Raw genomic sequence first — 21,734 nt, 5'->3', positions numbered from 1 at the left:
ATTAGGTATCTTGTAGGCAGTGAGGGCCAGCACAGGAAGGACCAACAGGGAGGACAACTGAACCAACATGGAGCACAATCAAGACACATTCACTGAAGGCCAGCATAGTAAAACAGGAACTACCACACCCACATGCTTCCCCTAAGGATGAATAGCAGTGACTGATATTCTAAATAGGTATCTATCACCTAGGTGAGGGACCAAGATCTTCCAAGACCCACCTCTTATCACCCAAAATCCTTGTTCTTTCTAGGTGACTTTTTTCCCCAATGGATCCCCATTTAATCAATATTACCTGACTATACTTGTCATAATGTTATTGGTTGTTCACAGTTCTGTCCACCTTGTGATTTCTCATTGGGTCAGTATTACCTAAGCCACTGTACTTGTAATCTTACTAGTTGACTACAGTTTTTGTCCCACCTTGAACCAGCCTCACCTCATGGCTTTGTCCCATAAAACACCTTTGAGAAGCAGGGTGAGCGGGCAACCCACTTTTGGGTCCCCCTTCTGTCTTTCTTAGAAGCTATCTTTCTTTCAATAAATTTTTCCTACTCTTAAAACAAAATAAAAAATTTTATAGCAAGACAACAGTATTAAAGCTATGATTTACAAACAAACCAGATATATAATTCAGCATGTATGAGGTTAAGTGTAAGGGGGGAGAATGGAATAAAATGAAATTTTTTTTAAAAGCCAAAGGTCAAGACACACGTCCAAAAACAAACAAAAAAACTTCTTAATAATTATCATCCTACACAGACAGACTGCTTAAGAAAATCTTTGTCAGGTGTGGTGGCACATGCCTATAATCCCAACACTACAGAAACAGACAGGAAGATTAAAGAGTTCAAAGCCAGCCTGGGGTACTATCTCAAAAAAGGAAAAAAAACCCCACTGTTCTACAGCATACATTGTCCAAAGAAAGTTTCACTGGAACACCTCCACATTCATTGTTTACATTTTGCTCCTGACTACCGTCCCACTACAAATGGTGGAGTACCTTGACTGCATGGCCAACAAAGCCAAGTATTACTAGTTTTTCACCTTCACAGCAAAAATCTGCCAATTCTTGGTTCACATATATTATGCCCTAACCATAATGCTCTTGTAAGACCTATTTTTTGCCTTCAAATGATACTGGATTTAGAGACATTAAAAAGTTGTAAAAAGCTTTAACAAGTTGGAATGTAGCATACCACTGATAAAACCAAATCTGAGTTTAAGCAAGATGCCAAAGTCCTATCAGTGACATAAGAACATAATTGTATGTAATAGAGATAAACTAAAGACATACTAGACTACCAACAATTAATTTATGACAGACCTACACTATCCATATAAGGATGCTAAGATACTAACAAAATTGCTAGTAGTGTTGCTTTTTTTCAAAGTATGCATTATGGTTCAAAAATTATTGCTTTTCTTTAAATCACTCCAATTATATGTAGCAATAATTTTAAGAATAAGGTTGGCTCTAGTTAGTTTTGGCCTCAAACTATTACCCAAAAGATCTGGGGTGTTTTTTTTGTTGTTGTTGTTGTTTTTTTTTTTTTGATACGAGGGATCAAACTTGGGACCTCACGACAGGCGCCAGAACCACTGAGCTAAATTTCCGGCCCTAAGATCTGCTTATTCTTTAAGGGAAATTTATTCTGTGTGCCTCATTTGCAACTGCAGGTATACAATACTGTATATTTAAACACTACAGGCTTTCCACTATGCTAGAATAATCTATGCAGTAGAAAGCCAATGCAGCTTCATGTCTGAGAACTCAAGGTCTTCTATAATAAAATTAAGCTGAAACAAAACTGCCTGAGGGTATTTATTGCTAAACACTTGGTGTGAAGTATAAGAGCAACAAATAGTATTCATTATATACATGTGCTACTTTTCACATAAATTTTTACCAAATTAAACCTAACTGAAAAAGCCAAAAGACCATTTCTTAGGATTAATGTGACATTTTGCCACTAAAATGGGAACTAAAAACAGTAACTCTTTTTAACAGAAAGTACTCCATCCTCGGATGATCACCATCAAGTAAATCAGACACCAAGCAGCCCTTTGAGGCACAAAAAGCATTAAAGCAAGTGTGACAGTAGTGGACAAACCTGAGGTGAAACCTCAAACCCACTCAGCTGCTTTTTTTTCCAGTACCTGGGATCGAACTCAGGACTTAAGCCTGTGAAGCAGGCTCAGCACCACTGAGCTAAATCCCAGCCCAGCTGTTTCTTCAAATAAGGTTACACACAGCCAAATTAAACTGAAGATAAAAGGAAATGTTCCAATTTTCTACTTATAGTCTAACACATTTTTTAAAAGAATCCCCTGGGGCAGGGGATGTAGCTCAGTGGCATATGGTGCGCCTGCCTGGCAAGCTCAAGGTCCTGAGTTCAATTCCCAGTACTGGGGCGGGGGGGATCTCCATTGCCAATATGATATTCTAAGACTCTAGTATACATTCTTTTAGGAATAAACAGAAGGAAAAAAGGTCTAAAGCCTTCTCTTGCTAATGCAAAAGAGAACTTAAAACATTCCAACTTCTCTAAGATCTGTGCTGAGAACAGTACAGTAGCTCTAAATAAATTAGATAAGACGGGTTTAAATACCTGGGGGGGGGGTGTTAGCTAGATCTCATAAATGTTCCAAAATGACCAAATGATTATATATTAAAGAAAATGTGGTTTTTAAATAAAATGGAGTACTACTCAGCCACCAAAAATGTGAAATTTTAAAAAAAAAAGAGAGAAATTAGAGACATTTATAGCTAAGTGGATGCACATTGAGGCGATACTCTTAAGTTAAATAAATAGGACACACATGTGTAAATACTGAATAGTTCTCTCTGGTGTGAGACACTGGAAGTGTAAGTAAGGACTAAATGTATAATAGGTAATGTGAAATAGGAAGAAAAGGGACAAAGGGGAAAGAAGTGGGAGGGCTAGGGGAAAGGACAGAAGGGAATGGGATTAATATGAGAAAATGGAAAAATAGGAACAAAATCTTTGTAAATAGGGAGGACTGGAGTGGTTGAAGAGAGGGCTGGGCAAGGGTGAAAAATAAGAATGAAGAGATTATGTAAAGGTGCAAATTTCCAATGATGAATGTCATTATATTGTATACCTAAAATGTACCAATGATTAGAATGAATAATCAATAATGTAAAATAGGAAGAAAAGGTCCAAAGGGGTAGGGGTAGTGGGATGGGCAGGGGAAAGGAAAGAAGGGAAAGGAAAAATGATGAGAAATGGACAAAATGGAAATAAAGTCTTTGTAAATAGGGAAGGGTGGAGGGGGTGAAAGGAGGGTTAGGAATGGGGAAAAAATAAGAACCAAGATGCATTATGTAAAGGTACAATTCCCAATGAGAAATGTAATTGTGTTGTATACCTACAATGTGCCAATAAAAGAATTTAATACATTTAAAAGAAAAACCTCTAGGCTCTATCTTCTAGTACTAGTTGTAAAACAGTGAACACAGAGGAAATGAGCAGACGAGGAAATTTTCAGAATGGCTCATGTAGTATAGTTCACAGATAGTGCCTAACTTAACATGGTTTGACTTAGCTTTTTCTGACTGATGATGATGGTGTAAAAGCGTACCCATACAACCATTCTTTTTCATTTTCAGTACATTATTTAGTAAATTTCACGAAGTATTCAACACTTATAAAACAGGTTTCACATTACATGAGTGTGTCCAACAGTAGGCCTACACACAGTGTTCTGGGTCCGTTTCAGGTCCATTTAGTCTTAGGCTAAGCTATGACTTCAGCAAGCTACATAATTAAGTGCATTTCAGTTTCATCTTATGATATATTTACGGAGACCTAACCTCATCTAAAGTCAAGAAGCATTTGGATATGCAGATTGGTTACAACTTTTGAGAAACATATCCATGCCAAAATATACCAGAGATTTTATGTGTTTAACTGATTTCCTCCTTAATCTACTGTAAACATTCAAGTAGTGTTACACATTACTTTTGTAATAAAAAATTTAACTAAAATATTACTTTAAAATATACCAAGATTATAATCAACAAGAATTAAAATGAAAACATAAATGCCTTTGTATATATAATACACTACTTACCTGGTTCTTGCTTGATGGTTAGGGTCTTATTCTCTTCTGGATGGGCAACAGGTGGCTGCATCACTGAGGAATCTTCTAAATTTGTTTCATTATTAGGTGATGCATTATAAACAAATCTCTTTGTAGTTTGATTTTTCCTCCTTGTTTTGCCAGTCTCTTGAATTCCCTGGGAACCTATATCATTCCAAATAAACACTTTTCCTTGACCTGGAGACTCGTTTTCAGCCAATTCAGGAGAACCACGCTGGGCCCAATTACTGTCACTTGTTTGGTAGTTTTCCATTTGGCCCTCGCTGACATTACAATCATCATTCTCTATTTTTATATTACTTGCCAAATTAGTAAGATTCTGCGTTGCCCAAAAGCTGGCAATTTTTTGATCCCGTGATGAAGACAGACCATCTCTATTGATCGATTTTCTATTATTATAGTCCACCACTACAGACTCTGGAGCTTCTGATTTAATGCTTATATTTAAGGCATCTTTAATGAAATTTCGGCAAGTATGAACGACTTCACTCATCTGAAGGTAGCTGGCCACTGTCATCACTTCAATGGCATTTTGGCTAGTGAGCACCAAGTTACCCGAATACAAGAAGTCCAAGATGACTGAAAAACCTTGAACTAAAGCAATATCTAAATGGGTAGTATTATTTTGGTTAGGGCTGTCTTTGTTTGAGACGCAATATAAAGTCTTAAAGAAACGGCTGCCTGCAACCAGGATGTTCTTGTGAGCTTTAAAGATTTTCCCATTTACCACAATGCTGACATCACAAAGAATATCTTTCTTCCTTTGTTCATCTAGTTGTCGAAGAAGTTGATAGCAATAAGAGTTCTCATTTGGCCTACTATTAAAGTCACAGTACCCTTCCTCCGCTGGTATTTCTGACTCCTGTAAATGAAAGGAAAACATTAATATTAAACTTTATTTACATTTTAGAGTTCCCAATCCAAGGAAAACAAAGTATCATTATCAACATAAGTTTTTTAAGAAGTACTAGTCAAACATACAATTAGTAATTATTAAACATTTTGAGATTGAGGCATCATCCCAAACACTGAAAGGAATGAATAACAATGTGGCACAACTCATTGCTATTTTAAGAAAAATGAAACATATCTGACTGAGGATCAGTATTTTATTGGTTATTCTCTTCATATGTAATCTAAAAACATGAATGAAGATTTAAAATTAAAATAATCACAGTAAAACCTTGGTGCGTGAGCAAAATTCATTCTGGAAAATGCTTGTATAATCCAAAGCACTTGTATATCAAAGCAAATCTCCCCATAATAATGAAAACTCAGGTGATTTACTCAACAACCCAAAAATATTCATTATACATACAGTAAAATTATAATAATGTAATATAATACAAAATAAGGAAAATACAAATATAAAGAAAATAAATTAACCTATACAACTTTGAAAGCCTTCATGGCTAGTGTGAGGGAAACGAGAGGGTTATTGTGCAGGGCAACTTTCATGATCATTAAAGAAATCAGTACTATCTACTGGCTCAATGGAATCTTTTTCTTTTCATGCACCTTTAACAAGGAACCTATCCAATCAATGAAACTTGCTTTTGTCTCCTTTTGAGGATTTTGCAGCAATGTGACATTACACTGTCATCAAGCAGATTGATGGCTCACACTGCTATAACCTCATTTGGGTGGTCCCTTTCTACAAAATTTTGCACTGTTTCCCACATTTTACACATGCCTAATCTCATTTGAAGTGAGGGATTCTTCTGACTTTTCCTCCTCCTTCTCTGTACATGATATCTCCTCCATAACCTCTTGCTGCTGCTGGGAGCTGATAACCCACAATCCTGCAGCAAGAGCAAGAGAAGAAAAAAGAGGAAGAGGGAGAGAGGGAGGGAGAGGGGAGAACCATGGGCTCAGTTGTGATCATGTGACACTCAGCATCACATACTCCTACGGCAGGATGTTAACTCATTTATTGAGTTACGAATTTATTAAAAATGTCTGTTCCTCTTGCAGAACACTCACAGAAAAAGTTACTCACAATCCAAGGTTTTACATACTTTCTTATCAAACTTTCATTTATAGGAATTGAATTGCTTTGCTTCTTCACCTTCTGATTGATACTGACCTGAAAATATCCATGTTATAATATGGTGGGCATGTACTGTTAAAAAGGTAAATTTTAAATCCTGGAAAACACTGCTATCAAATAGTTTAGAGGTCAATGAAGTTAAGTAAACATAACTGCTGATAAAGTCAAGACAGTAAGGAGAAAATATGCTTCCACTATAGGAATATCTAGTTAAATAATTTTCTAATCATGCCTTATCTATAGAGTCAAAAATACTATAAATGATAAGGTAGGTTAAATTATCTGAATTCAAGTCATTATATAAATTTTGCTTATCAATCATACATGTATGGATTGTAGTTCCATTCAGTATCACTCTAGTTTGGGAAAACTCCTATTGTAACAATAGTGTGATATAAAAGAATGGGTGTGTGATCTAATTTCAGAATGCTGCCTATACCAATTAATGTGGTCTGATCTTCAGTAAGTCACAGTTCCTGTGCCTTTTTCTTACAAGGACAAAGCAGCTACAAACATTAGTCATATTTAATAACTTTATGACTTAAAAAAAAACTTTATGACTTTCTTAAGTGACTATTAGGCAGGTAAGCTTTTCTCTAAGCAGAGTTCCATATCCCCACCATTCTGAACAGTGGTTGGCACAATTAACTTTGGTAAATAACTGAAGTTATTGGTTTTTTTCCCAAGAGAAAAGCTGCAAATACATTTCTAGTAGAAAGGAAAATCCTGGGCTTATTTTAGTGTTAAAAGTTTTCATATTTTCTTTGATACAAAATGTTAATTACAGGTCACTTCTATAAAATAACAAAATATACCCTGTAATCTTAGCACTGAGGGAGAGTAAGGAAGATTCCAAGTTTGAGTTCTGCTCAGGCAACTTAGTGAAACTCTCCAAAAAAAAGGCTAGCCGGGGATTTAGCTCAGTGGTTCCACCGCCTGCCTCGAAAGTGCAAGGTCCTGAATTCAATCTCCAATCTCCCGTACCAAAAAAAAAAGGGGGGGTTGGGAACATAGCTCAGTGGTAGAGCCCCCTGGCCCAATCCTCAGTACCACAAAACAAAAAACAAAAAATATATATCTATGATTTTATGAGAAGGAAAAAAAAACATGGAAAGATGCAGGCTTGAGTATAAACATGCTGAAAAGGACAGCAGGAGAGGAGAAGGGGGGGTGGAGTGGAAAGGCAGGAATGCAAAAAGAATTCTTACAGAAACAATACTCTAAATGGTGGATTCCCAAAACACTCACAAGACTCCATTCAACCCAATCATGGGTATGGCTAAGTTATAAAAATGTTAGTTTTTCTGCTGAGTTCTGGTCATAGAGGCAATACACACAATAATCCCAGTTTTCTGAAACTAAACTACAATCCATCTAAGAATTTCTGTGCTGTTTCTGAGCACAGTCAACTGAAACAACCAAGATATCAGAATTGCAGAACACTGCACTATTGCACAGGGATAATGAAGCAGTATGGATAACCCTTCTAATTTGAGGTACATAATCACTATAGAATGAAGCACAGGCTGTAGAGAACTTTTCATTTTCAATTCACCCTTAACAGCATCCCCAACTCATCCTGGTTCCTCAGGTGCACACCATTCTACCATAGCAAACCTCCCCCTCTCCCAATTTCTACCCTGTCATACCAAAATGTTCCATGCTCTAAATTAGCTCTTTTTCCTCCTACCAAAACAGTCCTCTGCAAAAGCAAGTTAACAGTCAAGGATAGGATAATCAATACAAATCTATTAATGAGTAAACTTCCAAAATTTTGCTTTTGGGGGAATAGGAAAATGAAATTAGGTAAAGAAAATTTTTGTTTTTTGTGTGTTTGTGTGTGTGTGGTCCTGGGGAATCAAAGCCAGGGCCTCCTGTATGCATAAAAGCTTTACCAGTGAGCTGTACCTCCAGCCTTAAGACGTTTTATTTAACCTAATTCTTGTACATTAACCATGGTCCTATGAAATTTCAAAACATTCAGCAACAGGGAATGAAAACAGGACTTGTGTGACTATATAAAGAACTAAAAGGGTTGGATATGTAGCTAAGGGATCCTGTGTTCGATCCCTGATACTGAAAAAAAAGAAGTGCAAAAGAACTAACACAACATTGAAAATGCTATAATTACTGCTGGCCGGGTGTAGTGGTGCATGTCTATAATCCCAGCACTTGGGAGACTGAGGCAGGAGGATCATTCCAAGTTTGAGACCAGTCTGAGCTACGAAGTGAATTCAAGGCCAGCTGGAACTACATAGCAAGACTGTCTGAAAAAAGCCAATAGTAATAGTAGTAGTAGTAGTAGTAGCACTAGTAGTAGTAATTACTGTTATAGTATGTAACCTTTTATAAAAGCATCATACTGTTTACTCATTTTCCCTTTTAAGACTATCTGAGTACTGGGCCGGGGATTTAGCTTAGTGGTTCTGCCCCCTACCTTGCAAGCACTAGGTCTCAAGTTCGATCCCCAGCATCAAAAAAAAAGACTGAGTACCATTTACTGATCTACCTATGGTCTCAACAAAAAATTCTGAACACAAACGAGGAATCTTCAGTGCAGGCCTGGCATTAAATTCTCTGTATGCATGTTCTACCTGGCCAGTGAGCTCATTTGGTTCAAAGTTCTAGCTAATTGATACTATAATAAAAGTATGAATACTTGGAAAAACCAAAAAAAATTTAAACACTGAATAAAATTTGGGAACACATCCATTAAGTGTTCAAGGAAGCAGTGAATTAAGTCAAGAACTGCTTAAAGTTTAAATATCAAGTAGTTCAAAACACTTCTGGAGATGGTTATGTCTAACTGTAGGCATCATCATAGAGTAATGTCACTGTACCCTGTATTTTCTAAGCTGGTCCTACCAATGTGTGTAAGCATCTCTATATTTATCACGCCCCAGATCCTAATTTTTATCTCAGTTTTTTTGCAGTACTGGGGGTCAAACTCACCAGGGCCAAGGCTTGGCATCCTGGCCAAGCACTCTACCACCAAACAACATCCTTTGCACTTTAAAAGTTTTCAGACAGGGTAGTCTAGCTAAATTGCCCAGGCTGGACTCAAAACTTTTTTAAAGCACATTTGTCCCTGGGTCCAAATGTACTTTTAAAAAATAATTCAGTCAAATGTAACCCTAACATTCTGAGAGGCTGAGGCAGGAGGATTACAAGTTTGAGCCCAGCATGAGCAACTCAGTGAGACCCTGTCTGAAAAGGGAAGGAGGCCAGAATTGTAGCTTAGTGCAAACATCCTAGGTTCAACTCCAAGTAACACACAAACACAAACTGTCAAAAGCCTAACTAGTAAAATGTTTCCCCCGCCCCAAAAATTAAAATATTTGCCCATTCTATTTTGATACAAACTCTGCAAATCAAACACTATATTGCCAGTATTTTTCCTCACTACTATTGTACAAGAACACAGTACCTCCTGCTTTTATAAGCACTATTACCAATTTTATTTTGATTACTTAGTAAAAAGACTATGTGCTATGTATTTTCTGATTTTTTGTTTTGTTTTTTCTTTTTTGTAGTACTGGGGATTGAACCCAGTGCCTTCACACTGAGCTACAAACCTAGCCCTTTTTTATTTACAGATGGGGTCTCACTGAGTCACCAAGTTGCCTATGCTGGGCTCATTTGCCAACTTGTGATCTTCCTGCTGTAGCCTCCCAGAATGCTGGAATTGTTTTGTTTGTGGTGCTGGGGATGAAATCAGGTCCTCAGCATAAACGAACCATGCATTGTACCCGAGCCACACCTCCAGCACCTATGATATGTGTTAATAACAGGTATTAAATATGCCCTTCAAAACGAAACTCAAGAATATGTGTATGTGTATTCTCCAAGGAGATTACTTGAGGATGTGGGTAAAACAACTAAATATGCACACAGCAATAAAATAAACTGCCAATATTATTTGCTGACCAAATGAATTATGAAATTTTTACAATCAAAAACAAAATCAAGTAAGTTCCTCAAAACTCCAGGTTATCTCTCTTTGGTTCCTTCCTTTAATATTCTATTTCTAGTCAGTATTTTGGTAGCATTAGCTATCATAAATTAAAAACTGATGGTGTAGGGCCAGAGATTTAGCTCAGTGTTCTGCCTCCTGCCCCACAAGCGCAAGGTCCTGAGTTCAATCCTGGCTAACCAAAAAACAAAAAAAAAATTGATGGTGTAAATATTTATGAGTTTTTAAAATATAGAACTTTTCTATCTCTTTGTCAAAAAGGAAAACACAACTTAGCCCAGACATTACTCTAAAGATTTTAAGGAAATGGACTTTCTTTCTTTCTTTTTTTTTTTTAAGGAAATGGACTTTTCAATTTTAGGTCCTGACTTTTATTTGTGAAGATGCTCATAAGTAAAATTTTAATCTTCTTCTGGATGAGACCTTAGAATCAGTTCTTCCAAAGCTTAGAGAATATAGGAAAGTATTCATTTAGCTAAAATCCTTCTAAGCCATCATCTTTATATTTATTTCCAGACAGGCTGTGAGTAGTAACTATTTTGCTCAGGGAAAAAGCTCTTAAGAGCTTGAAAATTCTAACTTTACTCTTTCATTTAATAATTATTGACTGAATGTCTGCTTTGGCTATTGTCTATGCAGGGAACCAAAATGACTTAGTTCCAGGGCCAGGGATTTAGCTCAGTGGTTCTGCCACAAGCCTCACAAGCCCAAAGTCCCGAGTTCGATCTCTGGTACCAAAAAAACAAGGGCGGGGGTTTGGCTCAGTGGTTCCGCCACCTGCCTTGCAGGCACAGGGTCCTGAGTTCCATTCCTGGTACCAAAAAACACAACACTTAGTTCCAAACTTGAAGTTATGGCTAAGAGAGACCCTTCAAATATTGAAGAATATAATTATTGTAAGGAGGGGTGCTGTAAGAGTAGAGAGGAGCGGCCAGGGACGTAGCTCAGCAGTACAACACCTGCCTGACAAGCATGTGGCCCTGAGTTCGATTCCCAGTACAAAATTTAACAAAAGCAGAGAGGAGGTATATCTGGTTTCTTTGTAGATATTTTTTTTTTGGTACCTGGGAAAGAACTTGGGTCCTTGTCCTTGCACAACAGGCGGCGAAACCACTGAGCTAAATCCCCGGCCCTATGATACTTTTTTAAGGAGAGACCTGAACACAGCCTTACCAGGTACCAAGAATGGGACGAGAGGATGAACATTCTAAACAAATGAGAGATCAAAGACATCCAATTTTTTGGCTTGCCTCGCCACACTGAGAAGACAACCGAGTTGCACATGAAATAACTAATTTAATGCATACAAGTAACAAAAATTTTTAAAAATTTTATTGTAACATAAAAAAAGGAAAAGTGGTCCACAAGTCACAAGTTGGACACCCTTGGTAGCATCACAGATTTTAGGTTCAAAGAACTTCAAGGTGTTCCATTCACCTTAAAAGAGCCTATAATAGGGGCCAGGGATTTAACTCAGTGGTTCTACCAGTGCAAGGATCAGAGTTCAATCCCCGGAACTGGAAAAAAAAAAAAAAAAAGAGCCTATAGCGGTCTATCACTTTTTTTTTTTTTTTAGACAGTCTTGCTATGTAGTGCAGGCAGGTCGAACTCCTGCCAATCCTCCTGCTTCAGTGTCCCAAGTGCTGGGACTACAAGCATGCACCACAATCCCCAGCTGTCCATCACTTTCATCAGATTATAAAAGTGTACACTCAGAAGATTAAGAACCAATACTATGGGTACCTTAAAGAGATTTTTATAACTGGATATATCTATGGCTACCCAGAGAGGTAAATAGATACAGATATACTGTTTTTCTTCTTGGTGTTGGGGACTGAATCTAGGGCTAGAGATTTTAAAAGGAGAGTGCTAGAACTGGATTGGCAGACAGAAAGATACCACTGTGGAAGCAATGTGTAGGATTAATATCAAGGACTAAGTCTGAGAATATTATGATCAGTTAGGAAGCTCCTGTTATACTGCAATGTTTTTGCAAGAAAGAAGGACCTTAAGGCAAGATGGATGTTAATAGAAAGTGAGGCAGAAACTGGGAAAATATTTGAAAGAAAGGTTAAGCCAGCGGAATTTAAGTGATGAAATAGGAGGAAGTCAAGGAAGAAAGACTCCTTCTGTCTTCCATCTTGGGGAATGAAATAATGCTACCAGCTTGTGGAACACAAGACCACTACTACTTCTGAAGAGGAGGAGGAGAAGCTAACTTTAGTTCCAAGTACTGTACTACAAATTTCAGCTTCAAACAGCTTATAATCAACCCATTAATGTTATGATAATGCTATTCAGCGAGAACAAAATCAAGTAGTATTTACTTCTCAACTCAGAATTTCAGCCCTTATTTTGATAAATGATTAGTGGAAAAGCTATTTCCAATGGAAACATCAAAGTTTAAGCTAAAAGCATTAGAACATCAAAATCTGTATTTTGTTGCAGCAACCCACTAGAACAGTGTATTGGAAGAAAATACTAAGTTCCGTTTCCAAATTCAAATTTTAGGGTACTGTTCTCTCGTGTGGTGGCCCTCTCTCATGCTGTAGGGTGTACTTTTCTACTTTTATTTGAACCAAACTCACTTTGCAGAGCCTGATTCTTTACCTATCTTTAATAAAACTTTGCTACCATTAAAAAAATCTAGGAAAAAAATTTCACTTTTAAATAAGAATATGAAGACAAAGGCTGTAATAGCAAATGTGATTATCAAATCAATGTGCTAGTGATACTGACAAACTGCAATAGTTGGTAAAGAAACAGAAAGCTCTTCTTTACAGTCTTCTGATCACCACTACAATGTCCTTCATTAATGACATTTTCTCTTGTGCCTTAAATACTAACTACATAAATTCTAAATATGTGGCAGGGGGAAAAGGAGACAGACTTCAGGTGGTTGTAACATCCTACCAACCTGATTACCACAGTATGCTTTACCATCAGCTGTCTCCTAAAATTTTAAGCGCCCCCTCACACAACACAGGTGCTTCTAAACTATATCTTTCTCTCAGATATAAGACACCACTCTTAGTGGCTCACACCTGTAATCCCAGCACTCAGGGGGCTGAGGCAGGATTGTTGAGTTCCAAGACAGCCTTAACTAGTGACATATTGTCTCCAAAAAAAGAAAAAGAAAGAAAATAAAAAAGACATCATTCTTCATTTGCTTATGGTCCTCCCAATGTCCTGCCAGAATGTTCTCTTCATTTATATAATTAAGTTCAAGAGCCAGTTCTACAAGCTCCTTCCAACCTTCCCAGGCAGAAATGATCAACCCCTTCCTTTACTATCTTCACCTCACCTTGAACATACTTCCACCATGGTATCTGTATTTCTCTTTTCAGTCAAAGGTATTTTAGATTTTTTTCCCCTAAATTATTAAAAGCTAACCAATTTTGGGGCCTTATTCTTCCCCAAAGCAAAGAAGGCTGGTAGGTCTGTTTCCTCTTCTTTGTTTGCTACGTCTATCATCAACATAATCCAAGTAATTTCAATCAGATCGCTGGTGTGAACTCATTAATTTCTGAAAAGTTTCATTTACAGTAATTGTGAGTGTATGTTGTAGGGTTAGTAAAATGGAGAAGGCTGACAGATTGGGTGACTGAGGACAGAAAATTTCACAACTGGCTAGAAAGTGGTTTGAATTAAGATACAGTGATAATCAGTTATTAAAGCACATTTAATTTTTCTGGGCAAATGGTCAAATCCCGAAAAAGCTAATCACTGAACTTGACTCTAAAGATATAATCCTGACCAGGGGAATGAGCTCAGTGGTTCCGCCACCTGACTCACAAGTGCAAGGTCCTGAGTTTGATCCCCGGTACCAAAAAAGAAAAATTAATAAAGATATAATCCAGTTGTTACTCAAAATAAAAAGTACTGTCTGCCCCCTCAAAAAAATAAAAACACCAACTCTAAGTTGTCCCTCACATCCTTATAAATACAGGGATATCTCTATCACAGAAGACTCTGAACACAGATTCAGAAACCATGTTTATGGAGCTCCAGTGGTATAACTAGTATGCACTACTTATACAAAAAAAAAAATTTTTAAAGACTCCCAGCTGGGTGTGGTGGCACAAGCCAGTAATCTTAGCTCTGGGGTGGAGCAGAGGTCAAGACAGGAAGACAGGAAAGGAAGATCAAGGCCAGTGTGGGCAACTTACCAGGACCTTGTCTCAAAAATTTTTAAAAAGAGCTGGGGATGCAGCTCAGAACACCCTGGATTCAATCCCCAGTATGATTCTCCTCAGGAGCAGCTCTTAACACTGATGTAGAAGCCAGGTTTGGTGGCACATGCCTGTAATCCCAGCACTCTGGGAGGATGAGTTAGGACTGCAAGCCCAGCCTGGATAACTTGGGGACTTAGTGAGACCCTGTATCAAAACAAATAAAAAGGGCTGGGGGTGTGGGATTGTGCAAAGGCCCTGGGTTCAATCCCTAGTGCTGCAAAAACAATGTTAAAAAATAGCTAACATATAATTAAAATATCAAAGCCAGGTGTGTGGTGGTACATGCATACAGTCCCAGCTACTAGGGAGGGTGAGGCAGGAAGATTTCTTGAGCCCAGAAATTCAAGGCCAGCCTAAGCAACAGACTGATATCCCATCTCAAAAATAATAATAAAAAAAACTTTTTAAGAATGTGTTTAAGTATTTTTGGTTATTACCAAAAAAATTAACAAAGAACTTTTATTTATAGAAAACATGAGAAAGAAAAGTAATCCTTAGTAATCCTAAAATCTGCCCGCTCCTCTCAAAAAAAGCTTTTTTAAAAAAGAAAAAGGGCTTGGGACGTAGCTCAGTAGTAGAGTACTTGCCTAATGTACACAAGGCCTTGGTGATCCCAAGCACTACCAAAAAATTAATAGCAAAGGGAGCGAACTACATCAGGTTCCAATCCTTGCCTAAATTCCAAAATTCTCATTTCAATGTTTAAGAAAAAGCTAATGCAATATTATTTATGAAGGTGAGAAAAATTACATGTATGATGAAAACTTGGCTCAGCATGCTCAGACTCTGATGGCCAAAGTTTCAAAGGTATAAAAGGCTTGCTGTCCAGAATCAAGAGTAATTCCACAACAGCGGCAAAAGCACCAGCGTGGTGATACATGCACATAATCCCAGCACTCCAAAGGCTGAATGACGCAGGAGGTTTGAGTTGAAGGCCAGTCTTGGCTACGTAGTAAGTTTGAGCCAAGTTTGGAATACTTAGTGAAGCCCTGTCTAAAAAACAAATTGACAAGCTGGAGATTTAGCTCAGTGGTGCTGCTGCCTGCCTCACAAGCATCCTGAGTTCGATCCTCGGTAAAAAAAAAAAAAAAAAAAAAAAAAAAATTGACAAAATTGGTAACACTAACCAGGTGTGATGGTGCACATCTGTAACCCCAGCACTCGGGGAGGCTGGGGTAGGATTGCCATGAGCTGAAGACCAGCTTAGAAGACACAGCCAGACCCTGTCTCAAAAAAAAAAAAACCTGGTATAGCTCAGTGGTAAAGAGCTTGCCTAGCATGCTTAAAGCCCTGGATTCAATCCCCAGTTCTGCCTTAAAAACAAATCTTGTAACAGTTACTTGCAATAAAAATAAGTAATCATGATTAATAGCCAGGTGTGATGTGATGATGGCACATGCCTGTAATCCCAGCATTCAGGAGACTGAGGCAGGAGAACCACTGAGTTCAAGGTCAGCCTGAACTACACAAGGAAACTATCTGAAAATAAAGTTCTTTAAAAACCCAAAATAAGTAATCATGACTATCAACAATGGTTACTATTTACTAAGTGATTCAATACATACACTTTGCATACATGAGTAAACTAGAAGTTAACTAATTTTCCTAAGAAAGTAGAGGATTAGGACATGAGGTCCTGGACCATGGTCCCAAGAAATGCTCTTACAAGCTATGTTATACTGCCTCCTACAGGTAATCAAGGGTTGCAAGATAAAAGAAGAAAAAAAAAAACCTGAACTCTACCCAAAGGACTAAGACAAATCAGGAACCTGTCATTCATATTAACAAGATAAAGAGATTTGTAGGCAGTCCTCAGGACAGCAAGATGTCCCCCACCCCCAAGTTAGTTAGAAATTACAGAAAAATGATGAGGATCAATTCAAAGTGAAAACATCAAAATACGAAATCAAGACCAGCAAGACAAGGGAACCAATAAGGGGGGCTTTAATACAAATAGGATTTACTAAATTTAACACAAAAATGTCCTAATAGATCATAGTACAGGGCACTTTCAATAGGAGGAGAAAGGGTATTATTCAGGGATCAAGTTTAGAAAACAAATTAACTTGGAATGAATTCTGTGATCTAGATAAACGCCTAAAGAAGGATACATCCATACTTAAATCTACCAGGTTAACCAACTCATTCCCCCTACCTGATTTCAAATTCACTAAGCAGCTAATTATAATTTCTATTCCCATTCAAATTTGCCTACAGGGAGACACTATGCTGCTAAGAATAACTGGTCCACTGTTGATTCACCAAGGTAGGGCCCGTAATCCCAGCTACTCAGAAGGCTGAGGAGGGAGGATCACAATTTGGGCCAACCTGGCTAACTAGGGGAAACCTCCCACCTCAAAAATAAAATAAGAAGGCCAAGCTGGGCGTGGTGGTTCACGCCTGTAGACGCATGCCTGAACTACAAAGTGAGGCCCTGTCTCAAAAAAAAAAAGGCCTGGGAATGTAACTCAGTGACAGAGCACCCTGGGTTCAACTCCCAGTAGAGACCAAGGGGGGGGGGCTGTTTAGAATTCATTCTAACTGCCTTTTTAAACTTTCCTAGATAACCCACCTACCATTATTTGGAAAATTAAGCTTTCATTTTCACAAGCTCCTTGCTTCCATCATCCTTTCTTAGATAACTTCAGGAACACAGTTTACCCTTTTAAACTTTAAATTCCTCTTCTATAAAACGAAAGAGATCATTTTACAGAGTAACATAAATGTTTGGCACATAAAAGAAAATGTTAGTTCTATCTCTTTTCCCAAGTTCACAAAGCTACTAACTACAGAGAGCTGAGATCTGACCCTGATTTACTCCAAACTCATTTCTTTTTCTATTAGAAGTCCTTATAGGTTCTAGTCTCAGTTGTCACCCAGGATTCCGGACAATTTACTTAACCTTTCTGAGCTATCTTTAAATGACCTTTCTTCTAAGACTTGGGCAACTGAAATTTGTTTTTAAAAACTCCACAAAAACAAAACTACTGTGCAGCCCACCAAGAGGAAAAAAAAACCCCATATGTTTTAAAGTTAAAGCCCTAACTTCTAAGAAACTTTTGTGCTGTGTCTGTAGGGTTACTGGTGTGCCTAATTAACTCCAGTGTAAGTGTGCTGAATGGCAGGATAACTCCTACAAACACAACAGAGACCCACTAATATCTGAATGATGGCTTAAAATCAAGGACTGGGTAGGTACAAGACCCCAGTGATGAATGTAACTGTATAGTACACCTAAAATGTACCAATAAACTTAATGGAAAAAAAAATCAAGGCCTGGCTACCCCTATAAAACAATGAGACTCCATCTATCACCGCAGGTTGTCTGAAGTCATAAAAAGGAGGACTAATCAACATCTATTTAGCTTGAAAAGGGCTATCAAAATGGTTAGGCTACTATCTTTAGAAATGTTAAAATAAGAACTAAAAACTATCCCACACCCCACTTGTTTTGTAAGTAAGGACTTCTGACTTTTAAGGAGTTCAGTAAATAAATTCCCTACCTGCTCAAATCAACTATCTGGTACAAATAATTCACATTAAACATCTCCAAGGCTGTGTTTGAAGTACTTCATATAAACTGTGTTTACAAGGTAGTTTTTGAAAAGAAAGAATATAAGAGATTCACAGAAAAGTAGAAGTAAACAAGCAAAAACTACAATAATTTACCAAAATCAAGACTTGGTGATAAAGTTCATCAAGTTTAAGATGAATTTGGTAAAATTATTCACAAGTGAAAGGTGTGTTATTTAAACAGCTTCCTCTATATTTACATACAGCTTTCATATTTCACATTATTTTGACCTAATAGAAGAATCTGGGTGAATGTTTTCCTCATAGTGAAAGCGTCAAAGCTCAAGGAAATTGTTCAATCTCTTCACGAAGAGTAGCCACTGACTTCCTCTCGCACGCTGTCTATGGACGTAAGCCGCTTGCCTAAAATCACAGTTATTGAAATGTCTGACCGAAAGTCAATCTTTCAGTTTAAAACTCAAGGTCCCTTTCTTTAGCTTTCTAATTCAACCTGATAAGCAACGACGTCTGAGTCATAAAAAAAATAAAACAAATCCAGCGCTGTCATTCTTTCCCCTCCCCCTACACAACTTCTGAAAACTTTTTTCCCAGGCTCTGGAACCCTCCCCCCAAGAAGCTCCCCGCACCTCTCCACAGGGCAGACACCTTCAGCCAGGAGGGCGGTTTTCAAAGCTGATCAATCTTTCCCCAGAGGATCTCAAAAAGCAGGAGTAGGCTATACTGTACGTACCTGGGCGTTGGCTTCGTGGAGTTTGTGCTCGGCAGAGACGTGGTGCCTCAGGAGCAGGGTTTTCTTGTAGGTGCGGGTCCCTCGCGAAAGCTCATCATGCCCCACTTGGGGAAGGTCCACGTTTCCTCCATCCTCAGGGGTCTTTTGGCACCAGCCGCAAAACATAAGGCCAGTATCGTCGGAATAGCGCAGCCAGGGAAAGTCCTTGAGCCAGGAGGTCTGGAAGGAGCACTGGAGCTTCTGCATTAGGGACTTGGGCCGGGCGAGCGCCAAGTGCTGTACAGTCTCCCCTTCGCCGGCTCCCACACCGCTGCCCTCCACTTCGTCCCCGCCATCGCCGCCCGGCCGCCCGCTGTGGCCACAGCTGCCGCCTTCCGCCCCACTGCCGTCGCCTGGGCTCGCCCCCTCCTCCTCGTCCTCGGTGTTGTCGCTCTGGGAAGCGCCGTCCTGCATCAACTCCTTGCTCTCCAGCGCGTCCAGCTCCAGCTCCACATTCGCCGGCCCTCGCCCATTGAAATGCCTCGGGGGCCACGCCGAGGGCTCGGGCCGGCCGCGGCTGCTGCCATTGTTGCCTAGACCCCCGCCGCCGCCGCCGCCTCGGAAGGCCAGAGTCCGACGGTTCCTTTCCGCTAGCAGGGGGCCCCCCGCGCCGCCGCCCAGCGAGGTGGGGCCGCCCGCGTCCTGGGGGAGCAGCAACTCCTTGGTCTCCTCGGCGGCGGCCTCGGCGGAGGCCTCCACGTCTTGGGGCTCCAGGCCCTCCAATTCCATTTCCTCGTCGGCCCCCCGCCCATTGGGCTGCGGGAGCGCGGGCGGTGCGGGCTGTCTTGGCTGGGGTGGCTGAGGCCAAGCCGAGGCCTCCCCGCCAGCGTTATTGTTCGCGGAGCCGCCGCCGCCGCCGCCGGCAGTGACCAACCCGCCTCCTCGGAACGCCAGCGTCCTACGGTTCATCTCACTGAACGACATGGCGCGCGCCGCCGCCCGCTGCCCCGGCTGGCGCCCGGCCTCGGGCCGCGTCCCGCGCGCTCGCTCCCCGCGGCTCCCGCGCCGCCCCCGCCCCCGCCCGCGGCGCTCCGGTCTCGCGGGGCTCGGCCTCACCCTCCCGCTGGCTCGCGCTCGCTCGCTCCGGGCTGCCGCACGCGCCGCCGCCGCCTCCGGCCGCTCTCGTCGTCCTCCACCCCCGCCCCGCCGCGCTCGGGCAGCGTCCCGCGCGGAGAAGGGGGCGGGCGGCGGCCCGCGGGGAGCGCGCGGGGCCTTCGAAGTTGAGCGGCAGAGTGAGTGCAGGAGCCCCTCGGCCGCCCCCTCCTTCAGAGCCGCGCGCAGCCACCGACCCTCCACCAGATAGCCTTCCTCCGGGCGCGCCGAACAGTCCCGACGCCGCCGCCGGCCTCCGAGGCGCTGAGGACGAGAGGCGCCTTACACTGCCGGGCCCCGCCACATAGCGAGCCGACAATAAAGCCGGCGGAGCGTTTCCGTCCGACCAGGCCCTGGCGGAGGTCGAATGGCAAATGAACAACGGACCGTGCGCCCACAATGCACCGGGGTAGCAGTAACCGCTGGAGGGGGAAAGGGTGGGGGCCAGTTGGGGGAGGGGGGCTGGGCTTGGGGCTGGGCCGGGCTGGGGTGGGGGCGCCCAGGGACCGGGAAAGGGGCCGGGCCGCGCCTCGGCCTGGGGGCGGGGGTGCGGCCGCGGGGAAGGAAGTCGGCCGAGGGGCGGGGGACAAAAGGCCGAGCGGCGGGCCGGGGGGTCCCGGGGAGGGGCCCGCCGCGCGGAGGACAAACAGCTGGCGAGTGTCAGGGTCGGGCTGCCTCCCCGCCGCCCGCGCGCACCTACCCGCGCCCGGGAAGCGCATTTCCTTCTCGCCACGAGTTCACCTGGGACTTTGACAATAAGTGTGCGGTGGGCGCTGCGCTCCAGCCTTGTCATTTGCTGGGGATGGGTGGATGGGTGGTGGGCGGCGGCGGCCGCCGAGGAGGTGAACTTATTTTGTTCCTTCACAAAGACTGGAGCAGGCGGTGCCTTTCACGCTGGGAGGGTCCTGCCGCGGACACCTCCTCGGATGCATTGTGCGCGCCAGGCAACACCTCAGGCCCAGGGCAGTAATCATTGCACAGAAAATGCACTGCCCGGAGTGTCTTACTGCTGTGATGAAATGGAAATTTAAATAAAAGGTCGAACACGTGCGTTCTCTGGGAAGTATTGACCTGGGTGTTACATCACCAGCAGCCAATCAGATAACTCCAGTCGTGTTTATATTTCTACAACCACCTTGTGAGTATTACTGTATGTCATAACGTTATAAATATTAGGCAGGGTTTTCCCCAGCAGCGGGGAGGAGCCTGCTCCTGCGGCCGTCGTGTTCAGCTCCGAAGATCGTGTGTGGCTGCGAAGATGATATTTAAAGACAATAATTAATTTTTAAGACTCTTTAGTAGATGTTTATGTTATAGAATTTAGATGTTTGTTATAGAATTTAGAATGATTAGGACATATTGCACAGGAAATGAACCTCCTATAATTATAATCTTGGTCAGGTTTTTCATGAAAAGGTTTTCCCATTCAGAGCCCTTATACTCCTGAGTTTTAATTTATTAATATGCAAAATTTAGCAGGTTTAGACACATTTACTAATTTGCAAGGTGAAGTAAATTCTAAATTATTTTTGTCCAAGTCTATTTCAGGTAAAAAAAAAGATGTTTTCAAACAAAGGAGACTCATAAGAAGTATACTTATTAGAAGTTGAATCACAAACTGATACAAAATATGCCCAAAATAATTGTTGACTAAAAAAAGGTATAGTTTTTTAACATTAAAATACATACTAGGATATGTGTAGAAAAATGAGAATAGACATGAATTCTTCAGTTATGGATAATATAGGAGGGATTGTTGGAGACTTTACCCTCCATGATATATGTTTTATAATCAGCACGTGTTAATAATGTTTAGGAACTCTAGTTTTATGATTTTTGTTCTCTTTAGAATTTTTTTTACTTTTAAAATAATATTTGGGCTCAGTGGCACCGCACCTGCCTTGCAAGCGCAAGGTCCCGAGTTCCATCCCCAGTACCAAAATAAAACCCCAC

General features: G+C 40.9%; 1 protein-coding gene across 2 annotated transcripts in view; it reads right to left on the bottom strand.

Moving 5' to 3' along the window:
* Window positions 1–20,727, bottom strand: part of Zbtb10 (zinc finger and BTB domain containing 10) — a 38,138-nt gene extending 17,411 nt beyond the window's left edge. Inside the window, exons 1-2 of one of the 2 annotated variants that reach the window (XM_004842012.4) lie at window positions 20,482–20,727; window positions 4,099–4,990 (exon numbers count right to left, since the gene is read on the bottom strand). In XM_004842012.4, coding sequence (XP_004842069.1) covers window positions 4,099–4,990; window positions 20,482–20,574 — 985 coding nt within the window. In that variant the 5' untranslated portion in view covers window positions 20,575–20,727. Of the gene's footprint in view, window positions 1–4,098; window positions 4,991–18,650; window positions 19,641–20,481 lie in introns of those variants that run through there. The other variant, XM_004842010.3, reaches the window with a different exon arrangement.
* Between the last annotated feature and the right edge of the window lie 1,007 nt (window positions 20,728–21,734).

The sequence above is a fragment of the Heterocephalus glaber genome, unplaced genomic scaffold (assembly GCF_053883595.1).
Source record: "Heterocephalus glaber isolate CG9 unplaced genomic scaffold, H.glaber_assembly_v1.0 deba00001553, whole genome shotgun sequence".
Taxonomy (NCBI): Eukaryota; Metazoa; Chordata; class Mammalia; order Rodentia; family Bathyergidae; genus Heterocephalus; species Heterocephalus glaber.
The sequence above is the reverse complement of the archived record's forward strand: the minus strand, read 5'-3'. Positions and strand labels throughout refer to the sequence as shown.